At 43.3% G+C, this 10,967-nt stretch overlaps 1 protein-coding gene across 1 annotated transcript; it reads left to right on the top strand.

The window, feature by feature from the left end:
* Positions 1-873: 873 nt before the first annotated feature.
* Positions 874-10,737, top strand: LOC311120476 (uncharacterized protein). Its single transcript, XM_084195060.1, has 2 exons — positions 874-1,518; positions 9,463-10,737. Exons 1-2 carry the CDS (start codon positions 1,107-1,109, stop codon positions 10,410-10,412), a joined length of 1,362 nt encoding a protein of 453 aa, XP_084051186.1. The 5' UTR covers positions 874-1,106; the 3' UTR covers positions 10,413-10,737.
* The last annotated feature ends 230 nt before the right edge of the window (positions 10,738-10,967 follow it).

Genomic DNA, 10,967 nt, shown 5'->3' with positions numbered 1-10,967 from the left:
GAGAGAGGGAGAAAAGAGAAAATCGCCAGTTAGGAGAAATGAGTAGCCCTGTGCCACCACCATGATGACCAGATGCTCTTGTGGACTCTGAGAGAAAACGTAGTCAGATGAAGAAAGAGCAGCTGGAGTAGCAGTGTTCTCTGGGGTGATCCATGTCTCCGTCAGGCCCAAAAAGTCAAGGGACTGAAGGGCAGCATAGGCTGAGATGAACTCTGCGTTCTTGACCGTAGATCGGCAGTTTCAAACGCTGCCAGAGACCCGGAATTACACATGGGTCTGTGAAGCCTACATCAAGAGGAGCCAACAGGTATAGAAAACACACACATAGTTGCCAAAGCTACAAAAAGAGCAAAATTAGATAATCTGAAAATAACTAGGTAAAATACAGAAGTGAGAAAATGGTGTGGCGCCTTTCCTCGAACAACTCGGCAGAACTCTTAGTTCTGCTGAGAAACCAGGGATACTGAGGTACTAACACGGATTTCTGATTGCCTAGCAACCACTCCACCTCCACCTTCAATACAGTCCACTGATTACCAAAAACAGATCACAAGGTGCCCTGCCCCTTAATCCTGGTTGATGTGTCAACAGTAATATGCAAATTATGAGCAGTCAGCAGTTCACACACCAAGTAGACCACAGATAAAAAGAAAAAATGATATGTATCACTCCTGGAGATATCAGGAGTCCTCTAGCTATAGAATAAAGTCCAAAAATGGATGTAGCAACTTCAGATTTAAAAATAAACGCTTTGTCTGGGAAAAAAATAAACGTGTTTTATTTTTCTCTCAACTGCGATACCCACTCCAGTCAGCAGATGGCGATGTGTGTCTTTCAGGCGATGCTACCAGTGTGACGTATAATCTAGTGGACGGGACGTTTCAACAAAAACAGCTAATCAGCCACCTCCGTAGCTTGCTAGCCAACATAGCCGAAAGATTCAAGCTCTTTAGACGCTTTCGTGTATATTAGCCACTGTGTTTTAAACCCACTTCTGTCGTCTAGTTAGTTATCCCATTTAATTTCATATTTACGGTGTTGTTGTTATTGGTCAGCTAGCTGGCTGGTTAAGTTAGCACTAGCCTAGTTAGCTAACATCCCCGACCATGAGCTCACTAAGCTACTCTCCTCCTACTAAAGAAGAGGAGGTCTGCTGGACGGAGAAAGAGGGTCTAGTGAAAGAGGAGAAGGAAGAGGAGGATGTTACAATACAAAAACAAGTAGAGGGTGAAGCTGTGACCGTGAAAGAAGAAGAGAAAGACGTTACAGTGAACGATGAGGAAGACGCGTTCAGAGTGAAAGAGGAGGAGGATGTTACAGTGAAAGAAGAGGAAGACGCGTTCAGAGTGAAAGAGGAGGAGGATGTTACAGTGAAAGAAGAGGAAGACGCGTTCAGAGTGAAAGAGGAGGATGATGTTACAGTGAAAGAAGAGGAAGACGCGTTCAGCGTGAAAGAGGAGGAGGAGGGGGAGATAACTGTCATATTGGAAGAGGACAATGGAGATGTGATTAACACCAGTAAGAACTGTCTTAAAACACTGCATTTTTTAAATTTTTTAACTGATGTGTGGTTTTAAAGGGGCAATCTGGGATTCACACAACAACAACAAAAAATGACTGCCCTGACACTTGTTTTGGCAAACAGCTGTGGGAAGGGGGCTGGAGAAATGTAACAACTTTAACATTTCATAGATTCTCACAGGACTCTATCCACACAGTAGGCCCACACACACAGCAGCGTAGCCTGAAAATATTGTTGGTGTCCCGGATTGTTCTGACAATTCTCACATAGAAACTTCATTGGGAGGAACAATGCTTGACATGCTTTTTAAAATTTGTATCTCAAACCATTTATGAGAAAATCCTGATGAAAGTGGCCATTTTAGGCCCTTTTTTTTAGAGCTATACAGATCTGGCATCGTAGCCCTTTAAACACATACCTGTATACAGGTTGAAAATTGCAGATTTGGCCACTGATAAGCGCCTCAATTGGAATGCAGTGGCTGTACAGTAACATGCATTACATGACGTCAGAGCTCTGGGTCTCCGCAGTGAAATGCTTACCGGCCTTCCCTAACAGTGAAATGCTTACGGGCCTTCCCTAACAGTGAAATGCTTACTGGCCTTCCCTAACAGTGAAATGCTTACGGGTCTTCCCTAACAGTGAAATGCTTACGGGTCTTCCCTAACAGTGAAATGCTTCTTACGGGCCTTCCCTAACAGTGAAATGCTTCTTACGGGCCTTCCCTAACAGTGAAATGCTTACGGGCCTTCCCTGAAAGTGAAATGCTTACGGGCCTTCCCTAACAGTGAAATGCTTACTGGCCTTCCCTAACAGTGAAATGCTTACTGGCCTTCCCTAACAGTGAAATGCTTACGGGCCTTCCCTAGCAGTGAAATGCTTACGGGCCTTCCCTAACAGTGAAATGCTTACGGGCCTTCCCTAACAGTGAAATGCTTACAGGCCTTCCCTAACAGTGAAACTTCCCAACAATGCAAAGAAGAAGAAAAAATAGAAATAGTAGAAAAATAATAACAGACTAAATCATCAATGAGTAACGATAACTTGGCGCTATACAGGAAGTACCAGTACTGAGTCCATGTGCAGGGGTACAAGGTGATAACTTGGCGCTATACAGGAAGTACCAGTACTGAGTCCATGTGAAGGGGTACGAGGTGATAACTTGGCTCTATACAGGAAGTACCAGTTCTGAGTCCATGTGCAGGGGTACGAGGTGATAACTTGGCGCTATACAGGAAGTACCAGTTCTGAGTCCATGTGCAGGGGTACGAGGTGGTAACTTGGTGCTATACAGGAAGTACCAGTACTGAGTCCATGTGAAGGGGTACGAGGTGATAACTTGGCTCTATACAGGAAGTACCAGTTCTGAGTCCATGTGCAGGGGTACGAGGTGATAACTTGGCGCTATACAGGAAGTACCAGTACTGAGTCCATGTGCAGGGGTACGAGGTGATAACTTGGCGCTATACAGGAAGTACCAGTTCTGAGTCCATGTGCAGGGGTACGAGATGATAACTTGGCGCTATACAGGAAGTACCAGTACTGAGTCCATGTGCAGGGGTACGAGGTGATAACTTGGCTCTATACAGGAACTACCAGTACTGAGTCCATGTGCAGGGGTACGAGGTAATAACTTGGCTATATATACACGGGGAACCAGTACCGAGTCCATGTGCAGGGGTACAAGGTAATAACTTGGCTATATACACGGGGTACCAGTACCGAGTCCATGTGCAGGGGTACAAGGTAATTGAGGTAGATTTAAGCAACAAGGCCCGAGGGGGGTGTGGTATTTGGCGACTTAACGCAGAGTGTGTATGTATCTAGTCCCCAAGTGTCTGCATGGTTCTAAGAGGCTCTGGTGAAAGTTTCCATTAAGGTTGTCCTATTGGTTATCACTCCTCCATTAAGGTTGTCCTATTGGTTATCACTCCTCCATTAAGGTTGTCCTATTGGTTATCACTCCTCCATTAAGGTTGTCCTATTGGTTATCACTCCTCCATTAAGGTTGTCCTATTGATTATCACTCCTCCATTAAGGTTGTCCTATTGGTTATCACTCCTCCATTAAGGTTGTCCTATTGGTTATCACTCCTCCATTAAGGTTGTCCTATTGGTTATCACTCCTCCATTAAGGTTGTCCTATTGGTTATCACTCCTCCATTAAGGTTGTCCTATTGGTTATCACTCCTCCAATAAGGTTGTCCTATTGGTTATCACTCCTCCATTAAGGTTGTCCTATTGGTTATCGATGACAATGTTGAAGACGTACAGTGCATTCGGAAAAGTATTCAGACCCCTTGTCTTCACATTTAGTTACGTTACAGCCTTATTCTAAAATTGATTAAATTGTGTTATTTTAATCAATCTACACACAATACCCCATAATGACAAAGCAAAAACAGGTTTTTAGAAATGTTTACAAATGTATAAATATATTTTTAAAAAAGCATTTACATAATTATTCAGACCCTTTACTCAGTACTTTGTTGAAGCACCTTTGGCAGTGATTATAGCCTCGAGTCTTCTTGGGTATGACGCTACAAGCTTGGCACACCTGTATTTGGGGAGTTTCTCCCATTCTTCTCTGCAGATCCACTCAAGTTCTGTCAGGTTGGATGGGGAGCGTTGCTCCACAGCTATTTTCAGGTCTCTCCATAGATGTTTGATCGGGTTCAAGTCCGGGCTCTGGCTGGGCCACTCAAGGACATTCAGAGAAGCAACTCCTGCGTTGTCTTGGCTGTGTGCTTAGGGTCATTGTCCTGTTGGAAGGTGAACCTTCACTCCAGTCTGAGGGCCTGAGCACTCTGGAGCAGGTTTTCATCAAGGATCGTTCAGTACTTTGCTCCATTCATCTTTGCCTCGATCCTGACTAGTCTCCCAGTCCCTGCCACTGAAAAACATCTTCACAGCATGATGCTGCCACCACCATGCTTCACCGTAGGGATGGTGCCAGGTTTTCTCCAGACATGATGCTTGACATTCAGGCCAAAGAGTTAAATCTTGTTTCTCATGGTCTGAGAGTTTTTAGGTGGCTTTTGGCAAACTCCAAGCGGGCTGTCATGTGCCTTTTACTGAGGAGTGGCTTCCATCTGGCAACTCTACCATAAAGGCCTGATTGGTGGATGGTTGCAGAGATGGTTGTCCTTCTGGAAGGTTCTCCCATCTCCACAGAGGAACTCTAGAGCTCTGTCAGAGTGACCATCGGGTTCTTGGTCACCTCCCTGACCATGGCCCTTCTCCCACGATTGCACAGTTTGGCCGGGCGGCCAGCTCTAGGAAGAGTCTTGGTGGTTTCAAACTTCTTCCATTTAAGAATGATGGCGGCCACTGTGTTCTTGGGGACCTTCAATGCTGCAAACATTTTTTGGTACCCTTCCCCAGATCTGTGCCTCGACACAATCCTGTCTCGGAGCGCTACGGACAATTCCTTCGACCTCATTGCTTGGTTATTGCTCTGACATTCACTGCCAACTGTGTGCCTTTCCAAATCATGTCCAATCAATTTAATTTACCATAGATGGACTCCAATCAAGTTGTAGAAACATCTCAAGGATGAACAATGGAAACAGGATGCACCTGAGCTTAATTTCGAGTCTTGTAGTAAAGGGTCTGAATACTTAGGTAAATAAGGTATTTTTATTTTTTTTAAATACATTTGTAAATATTTCTAAGAACCTGTTTTCACTTTGTCATTATGGGGTATTGTGTGTAGGGAAAAAATAATAATTGTATCAAGTTTAGAATAAGGCTGTAACGCAACAAAATGTGGAGAAAGGGAGGAGGTCTGAATACTTTCCGAATGCACTGTAGATGCTGTTTTACACAGGGTTAGTGAAAATCAAAGCTCTGTCCCCTCACTCTCAAAACAGAATTTCTCAGTTTTACTTACCCTCAAACTTTGGAATCAAAGAGGACAGATTCCACTCATTCAGAGTATCCTTTACAAACCTGTCCAGTGGCCTTGACCTCTGCATTTAAGTACATAAATAAAGAAATGTTAGAAACATAGCTAGCTAACTATACTAAACTTGGCTACATCAAATATAAGGTAAACTCTAACATTAGCTAGCTAACAGAGTTTGCATCCATCCACCGACTAAAGCTGCCACTGTCAGAAACCATTGGAAACTAGTACAGTAACAACGCCTGCCGAATAGCTTGGTTAAATTAACCCAGAAGGAGAATAAGTCAAATCTAGCTATGGTAACTTAGCTAGCCAGCTAACGTTAGCTAATGAGTGAAACAGTGTCCGACAGTCCAGAAGAAGAAGTGTCCGACTTAGTTAGCTATCGTTACAGACATAGTTAGCTAGCTTGCTAACTAGCCAAACGTAGTCATTTTTTTTTACATTTAGCTATATTCCGCAACAACACTCCAGTAAACTAGCATTGCGAGCATGGTTGCCAGGCTAACGTTACCACAGCCTGAGACATTAGCATAGAAAATGACTAGCTAGCTAACGGTCATTAGCTAATGCTCAAGCTAACGTTAGCTAGCTACCTAATTTTATGATAGGACAACTTATTTAACCTGAATGACCATCGTAACGTTTGTTACTTACCGTTTTCAGCATTTGTTAGAGTGTAACTGTAAAATAGTTTTTATATATAACAACAAAACAACACCTCAAGCCATGCAAGTCTGGTGCACACACGTCTCAGTTTGACTGAAGGCCTCAATCTGGGGGCTCCTGAGTGGCGCAGCATCGCAGTGCTAGAGGCGTCACTACAGACCCTTGTTCTGTACTTGGCTCATCGCGCTCTAGCGACTCCTTGTGGCGGCCCGGGTGCCTGCAGGCTGACCTCGGTTGTCAGGTGAACGGCGTTTCCTCCGACGCGTTGGTAAGGCTGGGTTTCGGGTTAAGCGGGCGGGTGTTAAGAAGCGTGGTTTTGGCGGGTCGTGTTTCGGGAGGACGCACGACTCGACCTAAGCCTCCCGAGCCCGTTGGGGAGTTGCAGCGATGAGAAAAAAGGGGTAAAATATAATAATTTAAAATGAAGACTGCCTCAATCTGTCTTTTTGCCATGTAACTGATTGCTTCTAGAAGGAACACCACATGTAACTGATTGCATCTAGAAGGAACACCACATGTAACTGATTGCTTCTAGAAGGAACACCACATGTAACTGATTGCTTCTAGAAGGAACACCACATGTAACTGATTGCTTCTAGAAGGAACACCACATGTAACTGATTGTTTCTAGAAGGAACACCACATGTAACTGATTGCTTCTAGAAGGAACACCTCATGTAACAGATTGCTTCTAGAAGGAGAGAAGGAATACCACATGTACCTGATTGCTTCTAGAAGGAACACCACATGTAACTGATTGCTTCTAGAAGGAGAGAAGGAACACCACATGTAACTGATTGCTTCTAGAAGGAACACCACATGTAACTGATTGCTTCTAGAAGGAACACCACATGTAACTGATTGCTTCTAGAAGGAACACCACATGTAACTGATTGTTTCTAGAAGGAACACCACATGTAACTGATTGCATCTAGAAGGAACACCACATGTAACTGATTGCTTCTAGAAGGAGAGAAGGAACACCACATGTAACTGATTGCTTCTAGAAGGAACACCACATGTAACTGATTGCTTCTAGAAGGAACACCACATGTAACTGATTGCATCTAGAAGGAACACCACATGTAACTGATTGCTTCTAGAAGGAACACCACATGTAACTGATTGCTTCTAGAAGGAACACCACATGATCAAGATGAGATAGCTTAGCTACTAGTAGTTTAAAGCAATGAAAGATCTAATTGTTACAAAGAAGGAATGTATGGGCTACATTCATGAGAATAATACATGCCTTACCTTATCAATCCCGAAGACGATACACTCATTTATCACTCAAAAAAAAGTGTTATGAGTGAGTGCACCTCAAACATATTTCCAAGGTGTGGATGCATCCTCCTCCCAATACAGCCTCCTCCAACACCAGGGGTAGGGAGAAGGGAATCCATCTGCAAAAGTGACGTTTTTGCTCTGATGTCAAATCAGCTCATATTGTTGTTACCGTAGCTGTTGTACTAGCTAACATGCTACTGAACCGTGACACTAGCATATTGACACATATAGACAGGTGTTAAAAGACCGCAACATATTCACCTAAAAATATATGTTTTTAGGCAAATCATTAGTTAGCTAATACAAATGACATGTAACAACACCCTGAGAGTATCAGACAGGACTGGACTCTAACTAGTATGCAGCTAACACCACACAGCCCTTACACCACTGCCACAGCAAAGAAGTTCTGAACCACTGACGGTCCGAATCTGCCACAGCAAAGAAGTTCTGAACCACTGACGGTCCGAATCTACCACAGCAAGAAGTTCTGAACCACTGACGGTCTGAATCTACCACAGCAAGAAGTTCTGAACCACTGACGGTCTGAATCTACCACAGCAAGAAGTTCTGAACCACTGACGATCTGAATCTACCACAGCAAAGAAGTTCTGAACCACTGACGGTCTGAATCTACCACAGCAAAGAAGTTCTGAACCACTGACGGTCCGAATCTACCACAGCAAGAAGTTCTGAACCACTGACGGTCTGAATCTACCACAGCAAGAAGTTCTGAACCACTGACGATCTGAATCTACCACAGCAAGAAGTTCTGAACCACTGACGGTCTGAATCTACCACAGCAAAGAAGTTCTGAACCACTGACGGTCCGAATCTGCCACAGCAAGAAGTTCTGAACCACTGATGGTCTGAATCTACCACAGCAAGAAGTTCTGAACCACTGACAGTCTGAATCTACCACAGCAAAGAAGTTCTGAACCACTGACGGTCTGAATCTACCACAGCAAAGAAGTTCTGAACCACTGACGGTCCGAATCTGCCACAGCAAAGAAGTTCTGAACCACTGATGGTCTGAATCTACCACAGCAAGAAGTTCTGAACCACTGACGGTCCGAATCTACCACAGCAAGAAGTTCTGAACCACTGACTGTCCGAATCTACCACAGCAAGAAGTTCTGAACCACTGATGGTCTGAATCTGACCTGGGACAACATTGATCTCAATGGGGGTTTCTATTGAGATTGTATAGTGTACTAGTCCTGATTTAGTATCAGTAAGGTGATATTTATTGCCAGTGACCATTTTACATTTGAGTCATTTAGCAGATGCTCTTATCCAGAGCGACTCACAGGAGCAATTAGGGTTCAGTGCCTTGCTCAAGGTCACATTGACATATCTTTCACCTAGTCGGCTCGGGGATTCGAACCAACTGCTAGGCCACCTGCCGCCCATATCCTGTTTCTTTTTTACACTGGTCATTAAACTTTGGGTCCTTCAGAGCTCTGCTCTGATCAGCCTAAAACATGACATTATCTATTATTATAGAGCTCTGATCAGCCTAAAACATGACATTATCTATTATTATAGAGCTCTGATCAGCCTATAAACATGACATTATCTATTATTATAGAGCTCTGATCAGCCTATAAACATGATCTATTATTATAGAGCTCTGATCAGCCTATAAACATGACATTATCTATTATTATAGAGCTCTGCTCAGCCTATAAACATGACATTATCTATTATTATAGAGCTCTGTTCAGCCTATAAACATGACATTATCTATTATTATAGAGCTCTGATCAGCCTAAAACATGACATTATCTATTATTATAGAGCTCTAATCAGCCTAAAACATGACATTATCTATTATTATAGAGCTCTGATCAGCCTAAAACATGACATTCCATGAGAGATTAGATTTTGAGCTCTACATAAATAGTTTTTAAACTCTCACCAAGTTTATTTTTAATGATGAAATGTTGTGAAGACTGACCTCAGGTTATTGAGGGATCTAGTCTGGATTAAACCTCATAGGAAGACAATTTTATCATGTGGAGGTTTAATTCAGGTCACTTTAGTATTTAACTATATACTCTGTTTGTCTTTAGCAGGAGAGAGACCAGACTCTCAGTCAGACAGTGGGAAGAGTCCTTCAGAGGAACCAGACCCAGAGACACTCAAACCAGCGAGACTACACCACTGCTCCAAGTGTGGAATGAGTTTTACCCGATTACTACACCTGAAATCACATGAGAGAATACATACAGGAGAAAAGCCCTTCCACTGCTCCCATTGTGGAAAGAGTTTTACTCAGTTAGGGAACCTTAAAATACACAAGAGAATACACTTGGGAGAGAAGCCTTACCACTGCTCCAAATGTGGAATGACTTTTACCTGGTTAGGGAGCCTGAAAACGCATGAGAGGGCACACACAAGAGAAAAGCCTTTCCAATGTTCTCACTGTGGAAAGAGTTTTACCCAGTTTGGGGACCTGAATAAGCACGAGAGGACACACACAGGAGAGAAGCCCTACCAATGCTCCCAGTGTGGAAAGAATTTTTGTTGGTTAGTGAGCCTGAAAACGCATGAGAGAATACACACAGAAGAGAAGCCTTACCCCTGTTCCCATTGTGAAAAGCGTTTTAGGGGGTTAGTGAGCCTGAAACGGCATGAGAGAATGCACACAGGAGAGAAGCCTTACCCCTGTTCCCATTGTGAAAAGAGTTTTAGGTGGTTAGGGACCCTGAAAACGCATGAGAGGACACACACGCCAGAAAAAGAAAAGCCCTACCAATGCTCCCTGTGTGGAAAGAGTTTTACCAAGTTAGGGGGCCTGACTAGGCATGACAGGACACACACAGGAGGGGATAAGACCTACCACTGCTCCCTGTGTGGACAGAGATTTAACCGGTTAAGACATCTGAATAAGCATGAAAGAATACATACACAGGAGGAGAAGACATACCAATGCTCTCATTGTGGAAAGACATTTTCCCAGTCAGAGGACCTGAAATCACACGAGAGAATAGAGAGGCTGTGTTCTGACTTATGTTTTTGACTGAGAATTTGTGTTTTTCTTTATGCTACATTAAATCAGCTTTGATTTTATTGATTTTGATACAAATATAAACCCTCTGATGTTGTTCATTATATTATTTTCGATATTGCAAAATGTAAATTATAATATAAGTAAGTAGCCTTGCAGGAGCCTTGGCTTGTCTGACTCAGAATCTCATAGTAGCAAGAGCCCATCTCCTTAATGTACAAGTACTTCCCCTGGACAAGACTCTAATCTATTAAGTTATTACATAGATTAATATAATTTTGCAATTCTTGATTCCAACTTTGAAACCTCTTGAATTTAATTCGATATATGATTTGAATACTGCTAAATGACTTTGTCAGTCGGGGCTCTGGCTGGGCCACTCAAGGACATTCAGAGACTTGTCCCGAAGCCACTCCTGTGTTGTCTTGGCTGTGTGCTTAGGGTCGTTGTCCTGTTGGAATGTGAACATTCGCCCCCAGTCTGAGGTCCTGAACGCTCTGGAGCAGATTTTCAACAAGGATCTCTCTGTACTTTGCTCCGTTCATCTTCCCCTCGATCCTGACTAGT

The sequence above is a fragment of the Coregonus lavaretus genome, assembly GCF_964263955.1.
Source record: "Coregonus lavaretus genome assembly, contig: HAP1_SCAFFOLD_47, whole genome shotgun sequence".
NCBI lineage: Eukaryota > Metazoa > Chordata > Actinopteri > Salmoniformes > Salmonidae > Coregonus > Coregonus lavaretus.
Note: the sequence above shows the minus strand (reverse complement) of the source record. Positions and strands in the feature narration are given on the sequence as shown.